Below are 17,500 nucleotides of genomic sequence, written 5' to 3'. Positions count from 1 at the left end.
TGTTTGCAATAGCAAAATTAATGTTATGTAGGGAAAGGGACAATGCAACTTTATCAAGTCAATCAAGTTCCCCACACTTTTCAGTCTAAGAAAAATCCCACTCCCTACCTTAGTTGGCAGATTTGTTGCTCTCCTCAGATTGCGTGTGTTAATTTGATTTCAGGTCAAAATTATTTTAACCAAAGTTGATTATTTTGTAATTTCTTTGTGTCTGGTATTCATTATCATAATTAGAGACAAAGAAATTACAAATCAACCTTATAGTAGATGAAATCATTTTGACCTATAACACATGCACTATAAATTTGCAAACAAATATAGTGGTGTATGATCTCTACAATTTCTAGGGAATTAGGGGACAGTGAATGCTATAAAAAGCTAACACAATCAATCTCCTTCGATCTTCATAGATAAGTCTGTAAGAGGAAGGAGACTCTGCCAGCTACCTAGACTTTCTTTGATTTGCTGTTCATCCAAAGAAATGGAGGAGTCAGTCCAGTTCCGACTTGTCAAATCTGTTTTTTTAATTTTTGCGTATGATCAATTGCCAAACATCAAATGTTTTTGAAATTGCAACAGCATGGCAATTCTTGATGGTCTTAATTCCCATGAGTGGTTCCTTCAAATGTCAGTTACAAAAGCTAGTCTGCCAGGAGCCTACACTGTTTAAATTTTTCAGTAAAAAATGAAATGGCAATTTAAAAGTATGAACCGTCTGGATTTTCCATGGAAATGATTCCTTAGTTGTGACTGTTTGTTTTCGTTTTGTTGTTTTGCAGTTACTGGTCATGCGTGATTGACACCCGAATATATCTGAATTTTTAACGCATACCCAATACGAAATTTCGAGGTGGCTGGCAGAATCTCCTTCCTTATCTAGGAAGATCTAAGGAGACTGCTTGTAGGGTAGCTTAACATGTTGTTAACATAGTTTATTGGCCATAAACCAATTCTTCTTTTTGCAAGTTAAGCCCTTAATTAATATAGGGGTTCAGCTTATACATCAACAACTCACTGCATTTCCTGCGCAGCAGCACAATGATACATGTAATGCATGTATATGAGAAAACATGGAAACCAGTGAAACCTCTAGTTATCGGCCATGAACCATGTTGATTCCTAAAGAAGCCACTCACTTTCAAAAATTGTAGGAATTGTTTCCACATGATCTTCTTGTCTGGCATGATTTTAAGAACTGTGTGTAATTGTGTTACACTGTATGGTTTATTTCCTGACACTGTAGCTCCATGTTTTAAGTTCTGAAGGTAAAGTCATAAAAATGACCTCAAGGTATAATGGTGGTTTCTCATTTTTGCTGCAGGTAAAACTAGACTACCAGAGTGGCAAGTCCCGTGGATTTGGGTTTGTACACTTTAAGGATCCAGAAGTTGAAAAAACAGTTTTATCCCAGGTTCATCATATTCAGGGTCGCACTTGTGAGGTGACGCTGCCAAGAAGTAAGGCAAGTACTGCACAGAGATTTTCATAACATCACAAGTGAACATTTAAGCAAGAAAATGCACCTTCCTGTTTTTTGTTTTACTGTTCGCTAATTTGTGCAATGTAGCCTGTGGAACTTGCATGTGAAATCAGACTCTAGCCAACAATTTTAGTAGCTCTAAAGCAAAGGGCTGAATCAGAGCATCAAAGAAAAGCCCTTTTTCATAAAGTGGGCTTTGTCTTAAGGCCTGCACATTGTGAATAATAAATAATTATCATTACTGCATTGTATTTTATTATTTTTTGGCCTGTATAGCTGGAGGTGGGATATTTTCTTGCAGGATAATTTTAACGCATTGTCCTAGAGAAAATCAATGGTTGCTTTGTTTGTTTACCGTACTTGTCAGCAGCCAATCGCTGTCCACTTGCAGTGAAAACCCAGTGAAGTAACCACTTATTTAATTCCGAGATAAAGTATCCTGCCATCTATGCAGGCTAATTATTATTATTGTTTTTATCTATTGTCATTGAGTAATCCTATAGCATGCAAGTGATGCCTTTTTTAATGAGTTTTGTGTTTCAAGCATACTTTCAATAAGTTATCGGTGTGGATTATTGTTAGCAAAAAATATAGGTTACACACATGCAAGATTATTAGTCATCTCAATTTTTTCTACATAGCAAGATGTCATGCTAAAGAAGCTGTTTGTTGGTCGTCTGCCTGAGGGAACAACAGAAAATGATCTTCTGGAACATTTTAGCAAGTTTGGTGAAATTATTGATGTCTACATACCAAAACCTATGCGTGGAATTTCATTTGTGACCTTTGCATCAGGAGAAGTGGCAAAAAAAGTACAGTCCCAAAACCACCGCCTTGGAACTACTTTGCTGAATGTGAGCTTTGCAGAGCCTAAAGCAACAAAAAATGTCCACATGGCACCACAATTTCACGGCATGCAATCTTTGTCATCTCGTAACTCTCCTTCTTGGGGAGGGGGTACTGGTGCTAGCGGCATAGGTTTCGACATGTATGGGTTGAATTCCTTTTCAGAAGGTGGTCGGCAAAATATTCCATATAACATGTCAGCTGCCTACAACTCCATGATGCACAGCATGTTAAACATGGGCAACCCATCAAACACTGGATCCTCCAGCATGTTGGGGAACAGAAACAACCGCAGATGAATGCTGTTGGTAGGATTTTAAATTTTCCCTTAAAAATGTTAGAGGTCCCATTAACACATTTTTTACACAAACTTTGTTGATGATGAAGAAAACATACTGGATGAGTTTTTGATGTGGAAGAGGAGAGCTGGTTTTTTTCCTAGTTTGTGTCTCTTATTACATAAAAAAGGAGAGTGCACAGCTGTGCATTTTTTTCCTGAAAATGCAGTTTAGTTTCTGACTTCTGGCATTTCCAAGTTGGTGAAGTGCTTGGTGCCAAAATAAAGCAAAACGTTACAAGTACATATTCTTGATGATCATTTGAGAAAAAACCTTTTCAATGATCAGTAAGGCATATTAAGAAAAATAAAACCATGCCAGAAATTACAGTACCACTCAAAAGTAAGTTACCAGTCTCATCTTGTTTCTCGTGAGACGAGAAAAGAGAGAAAGAGTCTCATCTCAAGAAACAAGAGTCTTGTCTCTCGAGAATCACTTAAGCGGCAAGATTGGCATAAATTTTGATAGAAGTCCAACGACCATACGAACGTCTGCAAATTTAAACGACAAACCGACGCTCTTGTTGAGTATGAAACAAGAATCAAAATTATCATACAATACTATTAAAACTGAAAAAGAAATCATGCCAATTGAGTAGCGTTTTGTCACTGTTCTTACTGCGGTGGCGTTGTAAACAGAACTCTGTGAAATTCTAGAGAATGGTTAGATGCCTAAATTGCTGTATGAAATAAAGCGAATTCAGATAGTTTTTGTTTTTGCTATGATTGGCTGTATTTGTACTAGTGGAAGTCTAAGACGTCTCAGAGATGCATTAAACGTCTGGCTGTAAGTGTGACTAATATAAATACAGGACACACTTAACTTTGATGGCTAGAAATCAAATTCATGATTATTTTTCTTCAAAAGATACTGGGATTTAATCACCAAAGAGACTGTGTGCCCTTCATTGCTATGAGTAAGTGTGTCCCAGTTTAGTTTGTCTTTTCTTTATACTAGATGGCTTAGACATCTGAAATGAAAACGCTGTGTAAACAATAACATTGATCTGTACATGTAAATGAGGCTATACAACTAATACTAAATCTAACTAATAACAAGAGAATGCATTTTGAAATCATTTTCACAAAAGTTATGTCATCAAATTTTTTTTCAAACCACTTACTCTCAAAGTTCACTCTATACAAGATAATAATTATAAGCTAACGCTGTAACACAGCTGAAATGTGCATCAATTTTGTCGCCGCATTCTCTTGAATTGGAGCCCGATAAACTGGAATTTTTGGCAGTACGATGGATTTAAGTTATGTACTGAAGAAAATTGATTGATTAACAGTTTTTACATGCTGTGCAGCACAAATTTATCGAAAAATTTCTCCTTGACATCAACTTTGAATCAAAGTATGTAGATTTTATGGGCAGAGTCAAGGTCTCGTCTTGTCTCTCGAGATGAGACTCTCATTTCGCAAGACGGTGGTAACTTACTTTTGAGCAGTACTGTATCTATCCTTGTTTAAAATGTTTGCCAAAGTAGCATTAAGCTGATTCATACACGTAATTTGAGACTGTTTAAATACAGTACAGTTATGTTTAAGGGTTGTTGTGAGAGAAGCATTATTTGGGCTTTCATTGCTCTTTACTCAATCACTTGTTGTGTAAACATAACAACTTTCTTTAATTTTCCAGACATGTTTCAACGATACATCTGTCATCTTCAGTGTTACTTATTTTGAAATCGCGCGCGCGATCTTACAAAGTTCGTTACATTGCGTTGTCAATATTACATTTTTTAAACATCTAAAGAGTTCAGAGTTTTGTAGAGCACCTGCACACCGGATTGCTTCGAGATCCTGGACTCTGCAGCCACTAAGTACCAAGTGAAGCTTAAGGAATCCATGTTTATAAAATGGGAGAAGCCCGATCTCAACCAGCAGGTGAAACACATTAACCTGACTCTCTCCCTGTAAAGAACTAAGCGTCGCTCATTTAAATTTTTGTTTTGTTTTGCTTTTAGTACGCAATATTGACAAAGCAATGTAACAAACATTGTAAGATCGCGCACGCTTTAAATTCAACGACGATTTCAAAATATGTAACACTGAAGATGATGGATGTACTGTCGAAACATGTCTGGAAAATTAAAGAAAGTTGTTATGTTTATACGACTATCTATCTTGTTGCTGCTATCTTGACCTTTTCAATCACTTGTCTTTTTTAGCTTGTTAAAAATCCTTACCTGGCATAATTTTTAAGTGGGGATTGCAAAGGACTTTGGAGTCTTTATTGTACATTTTACATTAGTGACATATGTGTGTGAAATGGTGAATGTTTGTTTGAGAGCTGACTGAACAGTGGTTTTTATAAGGTTCCAGTCAGATTGAGTGAGGTGTCTTGTATGACATTGTGGACAGAAAAACTTATTATTTGAAATAACGAGAGACATGCAGTGGAATGGTGCTAGACTGGTGACAAAATGGTCGTGATGGTAAGAAAAAGTTCTCAGTGGAGTGTTATAAAGTGTTCTTGATTTACCGGTAACAAAAATTAGGGTTGGACATTTGCCCAGTAGAATGGTAAATTCTGGTTGTCCAAATGCTACAGTGCCTTCAAATTGGGGAGATTCGTGTGAGCTTGTTGTAATTTTGTCAAATGGAAAGGGACAGTTTGGTCCCACTTGTCAGATAGGTCAAACTGGGCACCTTCAAAATTGGCCCCAAATTTCCTTGACAGAATGAATGAAATCAGACCATTCCATTTGATTATTAAAAGTGAGTTAAAAGAAGCGTCCACAGTTTCTGACAGTACATTGTTGAGCCACTTTATGATAACACACTTCACTCTTGTTCCTTAAAAATTACATTTTCAAATTAGTGTCAGTCTGAGAATAATGCTCTTTTGCAGAGAAATGCTTTTCTGCAGAAAATCAGGCATAATGCATACATTTGTTTTTATTTTGTAAAATGAAAGTTTGACTTAAAATGTAATTTATTAATTATTTCCAGGCTTCAATTATGTTTTTGTAGATTTTAGCAGGAATTTTGACTTGAATTTCTGTGAATAGCTCTCAGAGTGGTAAAATCAATGTGAAAATCATAAAAATTAATCATTAATGTGAGATCTAAATTGTGATACCCAGACTGTTACTGTTATCCTCAAGTGGCCTATATTAGTTAAATAAAATTATGCTATATGCTGTAAGTGGGTGAGAGAAAATGTCTTTTTTTGTGTGCAATGGCTATCTGTTAAAATTATTCATGAAAATAATGAGAAATTTGAAATTTGACTTTAAATCCCTTTCTTGCAAAAGAAGATCTTGTATTTGAAGAAATATGGAGGATTTGGGGATTTCATTGTTTCAATTCTCTTTTCTTTACTTACTACATTGTATTCATATAAGCTCAAAAACTATTTTTCTTAAGCACCAAGGACTTTGCTATAAATAAGGCTCTCCTGTAGCTTACATGTTCAAGCAAATAAACATGTTCTGAATGGTGTGATATGCTGGACATTAATTTTTGTGTATCTGTCCGGTGGGAGTCAAGTTGATTGTGATTTGCAATGGAGCGAGTTTCACTGGTTTGCAGAGAGGACGCTGAATGATGGAATGTGTACAGTGTACATTGGGTGTGTGGAACAGTAAAAGTGAGCGAGTCATGTGATCAAGTGCACTGTAAGTACATGAAGGTGTGTGATCAAGTTCTTGTTTCTTGCTATGAGTTCAGAGTTCAGCGTTGCGTGGTTTAACATTTGTTCATGTTATCTTTTCAACTTTTCCCTCGGATTCTAACCTTGCAATATTATTTTGTTCATTTCAAGGAGGCAGCGATGCAAGTATAGTGAATGCCACCAATAAAACTGTAGAGCAATAATAATTTTATTGTTTCACTTGGAGACTGTTTCATGATTTTGCTATTTTTAACACTATATCATCTTGCTATTATTTTTGTTTTTTTCAAGGTTTTGATTCATTCAGTCTCTCACTATCTTCTATTTCACTTTACTCCTTTCATCAGGTAAGATGAAGACACTTAACAGATGGCTGATGTTGATGCAGTTGTATTGAAATGGTTGTGAAGTGAGTAATGCATTGGTTGTGAAATTGTTCATGTCTTAAAAAGAAGAGTTTCTGTAATTGCTTTGTAATCTTGATTGGTTTTGTTGTTTTTTTTCAATATTTTTGTGCAGTCCATTACAACATCCAAGAGGAAAGCCATGTTATCCACGTCATGAAGAAAGTGGATGTTGTGAATCCTGCTCCTACTGTATATTAAAAAATGTGTATCTTGGCCTGGAAACATAATCCAAAACCATGTTTACCTCATAGGCCATTTCCAAGTTGCTATTTGCCCCTGGTTCAAAATGAGTCTTGGTGTTCGATGAAAATACATGAAAATACTGTCACCACTCATGTCCATTTGATTGGTTGTGCACCAGGACCCGGTTGTTCAAATGCCGATTAAGACTAACCCTAGATTAAAATTTAACCAAGGAGTTTATTTGTCTTCTCCCAAATGCTGATCATTGCTGATATTTGGGAAAACTTTACATTAGAAGAAGTCAATCTTGAAAAACAAGAATAACCAAACAGAACTTTCACCAAAAAGTTGAAAACATGAAACGAAAGTTTACACTCATCCTGGATTAAGTTAATCCGCCTTCGAACAACCGGGCCCAGGACTTCCTTTGAAACCGAGGCAAACAGCAACTCGGAAATAATCTATCTGATATTGGTTGCCAAGTTCCTGTAGATGTGTCAAGTCAGTGATCATGTGGATCATTTCTGACGACAAAAACACATGGCCTTGTTGGTTACTCAAAAATTGAGCTCTCTTCTCATGTGGTAGCATCACCAAGAATTAAAGATCCAGATCCAACAAAGGTTGTATTAGTGAATGCTTGCTTTAATTCTCCATTCTGGGCTACCTACAGTACAAGTGTACTCCATTGAAGACACTGATGTACATACCTCTCATAAAACCTGGGGTTGGGTGGGGGTACTATCACCTACCGCATTGTGTGCTGACTACTGGGTGCAAATAAGATGAACTGGGAACAAGAGAGCCATAAGAAAAACCTTAGGTTAGCAGTTGCAAAATACATGTATTTTATCATAATTTTATCCCTAAATTTTCAAAATAAGCAACAGAAACCAAACTTTTGATAATACTAATTTACATGTAGTAGACGACAATGTATACTGTAAAATATGGCTAACTGAATACACCTTACTACAAAATGGCCACTAATTTATGCAGATACAAATTGGCCCTTATTGCCTCGTTCAAGATAAAATATTCTTTTGAATTTTAAGCTTAAGAACAAGGCATCAAGGGCTTATTTGAATAAAAACAAAAGACTATTTAAATGGCGGCCATTTTGGAATAAGGTGTATGGGCCAATCACAGTGTGTATTTACTGAGAAGCAATTTAAAAATCTGACAGCTCAAGAGTGAATGGCAATTTACAGAAATAAAGTTACTTATCTGACTGAGTTGTCCATAACATAATACTTTAATTTTGCTTGTTTAATAAAATAATGTAAAAACAGTAATAACTTGTGCCATAAATCATTGCTGCTAAATTTGTCATTAAAGAACATAATTTATTCCTTACTGAAAACATTACAGCGGAGATGGTACAGAACTGTTTTTCCAGAGCAGAAGAAACCCTGAGTTTACATTAAGTAACATTTAAACACAAAACAATTATGACACAGTGCGCAACCCTTTACTTCCTGAAGCCCTCAATATCAGTGTTTTCAATTCAAAAGCAAAATAAAAGAAAGGCGATGTCTGGAAAAAATTCAGTAAACCATACACTCGAGAGATTTCTGTTACAGGCAAGCCTTGTAACACCTGAACAGTATCTGGGCTTCCCAGTCATTTTTAATGGTAATCCTTAAAAGGCAGCATCTTGTGATGTGCCTAAATGATTTCTCCATTAATTTGTTTGCTTTTGCATGAAATAAAAGTTCAGAACTTCCTGGTTTTCGATCATAATTATGTGACCAAAAGAAAAAAAGACGTTTTAACTGTCCTACAGGTTTTGAATTCAAGATAAAGCCTGGTGGCTTTATGAAGGTTTGTGATCCAAGTCAGATCTGATTGGTTGTAAAACAGCTGTATTATTGATAATAATTATGCTGTGGCAGCCTTCTTGCTCTGGTAAGTTGCCAGCATCTTCTTGATTTCACCAATTGCCTTCCCTGGATTGAGTCCCTGGAAAATGAAGAAATAGTATTACGGTGCAACACGCCTTACTATGGACACCAAACAAACTTTCACATTTGAAAATTACGTGTAAATACGTCAACTCAACAACCCATGCAACGGTGTCCAACTTACAACGAGGCTAGCTCATTTACAAAAGGAAAATTATTGTTCATCTGCATTACAAAGCATTTTAACAGAGAAACACTAGTGCTCTGTTCTATTATTACTGTAATCTCACTCAAGGCCGTAGCTAGCGGAGGGGCAAGGGGAACACTTGCCCCCCCCCCCCTCCCCAAAATAGACCTTTCTCGGGTATAATAATAAAGTGCTGTGGTTGCCTTTAAGCATCTGAAGGGATGATTAGCATTTAATACCTCTGCATTCATTTCAATTTTTTCTGAAAAAGCATTTCTTTAGACCTCGCTTTATTGCCCCCCTAGTCAAAAATTTCTTGCTACGTCCTTGTCACTTGCAGCTATTAAAGGTGCACATCAGCTGGCACCAGATGAAAAACAGGCAGACTACAAAGGTCCTTGTACGCACCTTTGGACAAGTCTTGGTGCAGTTCATAATGGTGTGACATCGGTACACTTTGAATGGATCTGAGTCCAGTTTTTCCAAGCGCTCTTCTGTGTAATCATCCTAGAAAAGTTTAAATGGCATTGCATTATTAGTAGTGATAAGTGGACAGTAATCAGCAATACATCAGTACCATTCAAGGGTAAAATTTGAGGTGAGAAACCAGGTGCTAATAAACTGTATCTAGCAAGGAATGAGCTTCTGATCAGATGTAGTAGACCTCAGACTAGCAGCGAGCAACTTTGACTGAGTGCTCCCCACCTCCCTTCCCACCCCCTGAAAGACATTCCTTAATACTGAATGACAATCATAAAGTGGCAACTGCAAATTCATTCAGTCCACCATTGAGTGGAGACCTATCATTAGACCTGGCACTAGATAAGGCAGGTAAGTGGCCATGTTGTTTTACTGAATACAGTACAATTAAAAAGGACCACTAAGGATAATACTATTATAATACTCTTCGTTTGTTCCCCCAAATTTTGAATAAGCATTGTTTTTGTTTTCTCTTGTGACTTACAGTGGTCCCAAACCACTGGGGGAACAAACGAGTATTATGGTACCTATTTTCCGAAGTGGCCCATACAATAGGTAGTAGATACATACTTTACTTAACCACATAACACCTCGGAGCATTCAGCGTACTCGTTTACAATGCGCATGCCGCTGCCCATAGGGGCTTTTCAGGGCCAATGAAACACAACAAAACGACGGAACAGAACAACAACAACTGTTAAGAAACCCAACTGGCCAGAGGCAAACCAGTTGGCTCTTTACAAGGGCAGGTGGGAAGTTGAACCAGGGACCACCAGGATCAAATTCAACTAGTGGTCAGAGAGGGTCTTGAACTCAGGATCTCCAGATCTCAAGGCAAGCGCCCTAACCACTGGGCCACTGGGCCACTGGGCCACTGGACCACACTGCCTCCACTAAAGGTGTGTTTCAAACACGAGGTTTCATTTTCTTCCAGCCGGTGGTTTAGTATTTTTTGCTTAAACATGTAGGGGGGGGGGGGGGGGGGGGCAAAGTCCATAGCCCAAGGCTTGCAAGAAACCCTTCCTATTATTATTCATGAACGACAATAGATACAATAGATGCATTAACAAGTGGATGCATTCCCACATGAAGGGCCTAATCTCGCAGGGTAATGTACAATATGCATCACATTCCAAAAAAAGGAATAATTATAACTAAAGCTTTGTCAACAGACCCGAGAGTCAATCATCCAGCGATAAGCCTGCATGAGAACTGCTGGTCCAAGATACTTGTCACCATTCCACCAATAACTAGGGCAGGACGTACTGCAACATGCACAAAGGATGCACTCATACAAGCCATCCTACATTGAAATCAAAAGGAAAGAGTTACTAGCAAACCAAACATTTGCAAAGGAATCACATGAATGGTAAACTGGCCACAGTGCAAAGAGGTTTCACAAAAGACGAGGAAAGAGTAAATGATCCTTGCGTTTATCTGCACAATTTAAGCAATAATAATAATGTAGACTGAGATAAGTGTGAGGATCTCTTTTGTCTACAACCCGGACTTGAATTTTATACCATTTCGAACAAAAGAAGATGTGGGTTTACACACAGCAGGAAATTTTTCAATTTCATGTTTTTAATGCAAAGCAGGGTTGTACACACAAGAATGGGTCTGCTCAAAGGCCAATGATTTATTTTGGTGATGGGTCTTCCTCATCAATATTTAAATGTAACTTGTTTCCTATCATGTTGAAGTGGAAAAATTATGTGGCTGAGGATTGAATATACCCATGAAATAGTTAGTACACATTTAGAGACTCTGCCCTAAAGGGTTTCCCTAGGGCATGCTCAGGAAGCAAAACCCTTTGCCTCTCAGGGTGCTGGCAGCAATGGCTATTTCAAATACATGCGAAAACTGTGTTGACCTGACACATGATCCAACAATAACTTCTAGGTTACTCGAAAAACTTACCAGTTTCTTTCTATCCTCAATAGACTGCAGGTACTGTTCCTTGCCATACTCGACCTCAGTCTTTTTCTTCAGATATGGTTCTATTGATCTATATTGCTCATAGAAGTTATTCATGTCCTGCAAAGTGAGACAGAAATAAACCAGTTATTCCCTTGGAGAATGGAACCAAGCCTCAGTTGTTCAAAAGTTGGATGGCGCTATCCGACCAGTGAATAAATCACTGTGACAGTCCATTGGATAGCGCAATTGGTTTCTCTACATAATCCACTAGATAGTGATTTATTGTGCATTGATAAAGCGAGAGGTACTGTTGGTTGAATCGCCGACACAGTTACAGAAAATGTAACTGTAGCTGTGATTGGCTCAATCCGAGAAAGGAATGTGGTTCCAATGCGTGGCATCCTGAAAGACAGCTGTGGAGGAAACTCACTGGCCCCTGAGGAAAATTCTAGTGTCTCAGTGGGGTGGAAAAGAGACAGATTTAGCATTTTAAAGATTTATAATTTTAAATAAAATGGCCCTTGTTATGAAACTGTGAGCACTGCACTGGTTGAGCACAATTTTGTTTAAATTATTGGGTTAACGCTAATTGGACATAAATGAATGGTTCAGAGCTATTCATTGCCTTACCAGAATTATTCATTGCCTTACCGGAACAAGGTCTTTCACCACATACATGTGTGGTAATGGATATATTTTGGTTTTCTTCTTCACATCTGGGTTGATACGACTGAGGAGACAAACATGTCATGAAGAAATATCAGCATCACCAGTAAAACAATAATTCTAACACCTGATACTCAAATCATGGCTTACCTGATGCAGGCCAGTGTGTTTGTCCCTCCAATATTCATCGCACATGAGCCACAAATTCCTGTTTAACGATGACATCAGGGAAAAACACCAGAATGAGATTGCATTATCAGCTTCACCAAAAGGGAAGAAGAGACTTAAGGACAGTGCCTATTAATTCAAAGGTATTTTTGCCTCGGTTTATGATTATGTAGGAAACGTAGATCATTAGTTAACAACTGTTATTGAAATCCAAAAAGAAACTTGGGGGTAACCACGCATTTTTCAAAGATAATTGATGAATAACATTCGTAAAAAGCTTTAAAATACAAAGCACTGTATAGCGTTATTTCTCTAATTGAAGCTTAACCCATTGACTCCCAGGGGCTCCCCATTGACCACTAAAATCATCTGGCATTAGACAGAGTAAAGTCTGGCCAGTTTAGGCCGGTTTGGACGTCAAAAGGTTAATTATCTCTCAAAGATGCATGGTTACCACCAATTTTCCTTCTGGATACCTAGAGTACTCACTAAAGATCTACATGTACTTTCTCCGGATAGTTTTAAACCGTGCAAAAATATCACTGTAGCATCACTGATAAGAAACCCGAGTATCTCAAGATGCGCAGAATGTATGCACAATAACAATAGTAGGCACCGTCCTTAAGAATTAAATGTAGGGGTAGTGAATGGTACCTCCAAAATCTTGGCACTGGCAAACTTTTCATCCGATCTTGAAATCTTTACAGCCTTTGCAAAGAGTCTCGAAGTCTCGTTTATATTGCATTTATTTCAGTGTAAAGTCTTGCATGTTTTGGGGTCGGACTCAGATTTGCAAACAAGGGTCTCAGTCTCAGATTTTAACATTTGTCACCTCTAAATAAGTAAAACTGATGTGCTTTGAATCCTCATTGCCATTTTACCTTCTCTGCAGGAACGTCGGAATGTCAATGTTGGATCAATTTCATTCTTAATTTTGATCAGTGCATCGAGAACCATTGGCCCACACCTTTAAAAAAATAATAAAATTATAACACTGACAAAAAATTGAATTTCCTTGTGTTTATAATTAAAAATGATTAAGGATGGAATGAAAGTAACAACACACTTGAAGTGTTTACTCAGAATACAGAATACCATACACCTTATTCAAAAATGGCCTTCATTTTAGTATTCGTTAGTTGTTTGATTGCAAATTGGCCCTTTTGGCCTTGTTCTACGTTAACTATTCTTTTGAATTTTTTGTTTGAAAGCCTGGCCAAAAGGGCGAATTTGCAAGGAAACAAAAGAATACAAAAATGGTGGCCAGTTTGGAATAAGGTATATCTTGCGCAGAAGTAGGGTGGTACATTCTGGAAGGGTTAGAAGCAAACTGCAAGGATTAACTACACTTAAGCGATGCTCCCTTTTGATATTCAAATTAGTGTGAAACAAAAGAAGTGAATGTTTCTGCAGCCAATTGAAGTCTGGATGGTTCATTTATTATTAAACAACGGATACGTTATCAGGGAACAAATTGAATGGGTCACCTACCCTGGCTGCCAGAGGTTTGTTCTCTCTTAGAGAGAAAGAATAGCAATTCGCTATTCCGACGGTCTCTCCAAGAGAGAAAAAACCTCTGGCATCCAGGGTATGGATGATCCAGCAAATAGGGGTAGTTTGATTTGGAAAAGGTTGTGGGGTTGGATAGGAAATAACATGAATCTATTGGTCGTAGCGTGACATCAAAGGGAAAGAGAGTGAAACACTAATGAAAACCATTCTCAGCTTTATTATTCATGTGGCTAAGTAAAATTTAGGCTTCCTTTTACCAGCTACAGTGGTATTAAACTTAGTCTAGCTGCAAAGTTTCAAAATAATCATGAATGGAATGATAATTATATGAAATGAATCATAATTGAACTGCAGATGTGAATATAACTGCAAGGATCACAGCTTCACTTGAAATTATCAGTGCTGTGAATACTGTGGTGACCTTCCGCTAGGTAGTTCACATGAAGACCGTGAAACTATCAATAATATTATTAAAAGAAAAAAAATTGACATTAACGGATGATGCTCGTACCAAGAGTGAAAGAACATCTGAAATAAAATTATGAAATTTCGGCCATTTCCAACAAACTGCTACTAAAGTTCTGTACTGTCTGGCGATTTCATCATGTTGTCAACAAGCAAGATTAGTCTTTAGAGTAAATATCTTATTCATAACATTTCTAGAAGGCTAAATTCAGCATTTTCACTTTTTAGCTGCTATTGCATTTGCATGACAGTTGCCTTTAGAACATGTGCTTTCACCATTTGAGTTTCTGAATTGGCAAACAAAATTAAATGTTTCACACTGAAGCCCCAGCTCAGTACCCATTGCATTGGTTGCTCAAATGCATGTTAATTGAGCCTAGTGCTTGCAGAAATCTCAACACCAGGGCTGTTTTTATTTAGTTTTGTTACAACAGAGAGAGGTGAAATGTATTGCTCCAAGGGGTCCAGTACATTGCTTTTAGCCAATGAAATCACCCTCTCATACATAATTCTATTCTCCATTTTGCTTCACCGAACAAAGTCAACCAAGACTGATATCCAGATGTCAAATGGACATGATAAATTTTCAGTGTGCATGTGGCCTAAAGAATAAACAAATTTTGCAGTACTTTGTAGTCATTTATGGGAATGTTAACTGGCAAGTTGATTATTTTCTATGTGTGCATGGCTGCTTAAAGAATGCGAAAGTTGTCAACTTGAAGGATTTTAATATTTAAGTGAAGTGAAGAGAATCTATTAGTCTCTTCCCTAGGGGCTTTTCAGGACTAACTTACAATGCTTTGTGAGTGACAGACTGCTTGATACGCATTTTACAATTAATTTTAGGAGGTGAAAGATGCCCCTGCTCACATAAGGTCAGACCACAACTAGTGAGTGGGTTCTTTAATGTCCCATACTATTTAATTTTCAACAAGGCCTATGAGATGGGACCTCTAGTTTGTAGTCCTTATGTGAGAAGAATTGAAAGTCTAACCATTTGCGGGTGCAATTACAAAGGCAGCACTTTCTCCTCAGTTATTTTAAGATCCTGAGTGTTGGTCCGGCTGGAGTTGAACTCACAACCTCTTGCATGTCAGCCCGATGCTCAACCAACTGAGTTACCAACTCTAACTCTCAGCTGTTGTAATTCTCATGAATTTACTAAATGCATGACTGTACTGTCCACGTACAGTGGACCATTAGGCCTTACAGGGAAGAACTTTGAACAGCACTGTTTTCATGCTTTTTAGTCTTTGCTTACATTAAGACAACAGACTGCATTGGCAACCACTCAGTGTATAGAAAAGTGAATGTGTGAAAGAATTCTTGGTCAATCAAATTTCAAGTTAAATATCGATCCTTGGACAAGTAGCTTCTAATATTATTTGCTACCAACCTATTGAGATCCACCTCATAAGTCTGCATTCTGGGTTTGTCACCTGGTTTATCTGGGTCCTGCAGAAAATTAAATGTTTAACTTTGTTGAAAATTCTATGCACAGTCTGAAGAATGCATGGGTACAGCAGAAAGGCAACAAAACTGATTCAGAGTTGAAGATATTTAATGAAAGTCATAGATCTCTTTCATAATGGACACCAAATAAAATATTCTTTTGTTTTAATGCTAATAAGCCTAACTAGCCTCGCTACGACGAGCAAATTTCAAAAAAATTTTTGTTTCAAAATGAGGGCAGTAGGTCTAATTAACATAAAGACAAAAGAATGTAAAAGTGGTCGCCATTTATGAAAGTGGTCTATACATCAGAATAGCAGATATGAAGCAACTATTTAAAATCATCACAGTTAATATGCACACCAATAAACATAATTTAGCAGAAAAAGCAGTTTTGAACTGAGTACTCATACCAATGACCCAATGATTCACTTACCCAGCGATAAATAGAAAAGGTCTTCGAGCGTGGATTCTCCGTCAATGATGCTGCATTTCGTAATTGAATCTGAAAAATCCGATAATGTATTAACAGCTAAGATTTCAGCCAGAAAAGGCTCTCGAAAATTCTAAGTGACCTTTTAAGGGTAAAAATCCGAAAAAAAAGTCTTAGGACAGGCAGGCAAGCAAGGAATCTTAAAACAAATTCCGAAAATTCTAGATCTCAAATCGTCTTCCGAACAGATATTTTCCGAAAATTGGGTGCCCCTGTTTATTACCCATAAAGGAACATTGTAAGGCAGACACCTCTGGAATAATGTATATAAACCCTTCCGATTCCATGCAATCTAACTCTAGTAATCATCGACAGTAATGAATAGATCTAGAGCCGGCTCGCACCTGAAAACTTTGAACTTCTTACATAACTAAGTATCGCAATCACCAGTTGTTACGCAATTTCAATGACCAAGAGCTTCATGAAATATTATTCTTTCTATGCTCTTGCACTTACCTTAGCCAAGGCCACTGTGTGCCGAAACTGCAAGGCCTTGGCAGTTATGTTTCTTGCATAGACCGCCGACGAAGCCGCCATCTTGATTACATAAACAGCCAGTTTACACTTCTCATGCAGTTTTGCACGTAAAACTAGGAAAAAGACTGGGTCTCGTCGATTATCAATACGGGCCTTGGTAACCAGTCGTCGAGGAGAGGAGCGCAAGGACCACGATTTTTGTCGCATGTGAGAGGCTTACGACAGGCCCACGACATGTCTAGAAGATGAAAGAAGTTAAAAACTTCGTATGCTCCGTAACACTTGTTACTACAATAAGAAAATAAAAGTTGAGAATGTTGCTGAACTGCAACATTTCCATTTTTCATCGTTGATTCATTCCTCACGGGAAGTCCTGAATTTTTCAGGCCTGTTTAGGCAAAAATTGCGTTCATAACTGCGAGGATCATAGCTTCACTTGATTTCATATCCGCAGTTCATATATGATCCATTTCATATATCATTTCATAATTTCCATCATTTTTAACGCAACATGTCAATGTTCATGTGCCCCAGTGGACCTAACGCGCATGCCTCAGCGCAAAAATGTTGCGTGAACGTGGCCAAACGAGTACAATGAAAAATTTGGCTCGAAAAGTAGGTTCAAGGTTTTAGTAATATTCAGTAGCTTTTGCTATAAAACAACAATTTTTCCGGTTGATCAAGTTTCGAACGCTTCTCGCGTAATTCGGTAAAAAACACTTAAAGGGCATTCAGCGCGAAACTGAAGCACGGTGACCCCATCATTTTACTACATTTTTTTAATATCCTGTGCATGAATATTGTGCCAACATGTTTGACAGAAATCTGGATAGTACGTCATTTTCAAGGGAATTACCTTAAGACAAGTGCTTGCTTTTTCTCCTCGCTTCGCAGAGGA

General features: G+C 37.6%; 2 protein-coding genes across 3 annotated transcripts in view; one reads left to right on the top strand and one right to left on the bottom strand.

The window, feature by feature from the left end:
- LOC137998052 (TAR DNA-binding protein 43-like) overlaps positions 1-7,518 on the top strand; it is a 12,348-nt gene extending 4,830 nt beyond the window's left edge. Inside the window, exons 3-6 of one of the 2 annotated variants that reach the window (XR_011122649.1) lie at positions 1,322-1,462; positions 2,122-2,634; positions 6,636-6,697; positions 6,808-7,518. Coding sequence is in view for 1 of the 2 variants with exons in the window: in XM_068844449.1 (XP_068700550.1) it covers positions 1,322-1,462; positions 2,122-2,625 (645 nt within the window). In the remaining variant the exon portion in view is untranslated. Of the gene's footprint in view, positions 1-1,321; positions 1,463-2,121; positions 2,765-6,635; positions 6,698-6,807 lie in introns of those variants that run through there. The other variant, XM_068844449.1, reaches the window with a different exon arrangement.
- LOC137998054 (succinate dehydrogenase [ubiquinone] iron-sulfur subunit, mitochondrial-like) lies at positions 7,503-16,733 on the bottom strand. Its single transcript, XM_068844450.1, has 10 exons — positions 16,582-16,733; positions 16,069-16,137; positions 15,577-15,635; positions 13,085-13,170; positions 12,186-12,243; positions 12,021-12,099; positions 11,370-11,486; positions 10,624-10,752; positions 9,378-9,476; positions 7,503-8,840 (listed from the first exon to the last, which is right to left on the bottom strand). Exons 1-10 carry the CDS (start codon positions 16,660-16,662, stop codon positions 8,760-8,762), a joined length of 858 nt encoding a protein of 285 aa, XP_068700551.1. The 5' UTR covers positions 16,663-16,733; the 3' UTR covers positions 7,503-8,759.
- Positions 16,734-17,500: the final 767 nt, after the last annotated feature.

This window comes from Montipora foliosa, chromosome 3 (assembly GCF_036669935.1).
Source record: "Montipora foliosa isolate CH-2021 chromosome 3, ASM3666993v2, whole genome shotgun sequence".
Taxonomy (NCBI): Eukaryota; Metazoa; Cnidaria; class Anthozoa; order Scleractinia; family Acroporidae; genus Montipora; species Montipora foliosa.
This window is presented reverse-complemented; position numbering and strand designations above follow the sequence as displayed.

Bases quoted from the DNA above. Each gene is read 5' to 3' on its own strand.
- LOC137998054 (XM_068844450.1), bottom strand. From the start codon at position 16,662: ATGGCGGCTTCGTCGGCGGTCTATGCAAGAAACATAACTGCCAAGGCC. The intron at 16,138-16,581 runs GTAAGTGCAAGA...CGGATTTTTCAG, and splicing joins ACACAGTGGCCTTGGCTAAG to ATTCAATTACGAAATGCAGC. The intron at 12,244-13,084 runs GTAAAATGGCAA...ATCGTTAAACAG, and splicing joins CCGACGTTCCTGCAGAGAAG to GAATTTGTGGCTCATGTGCG.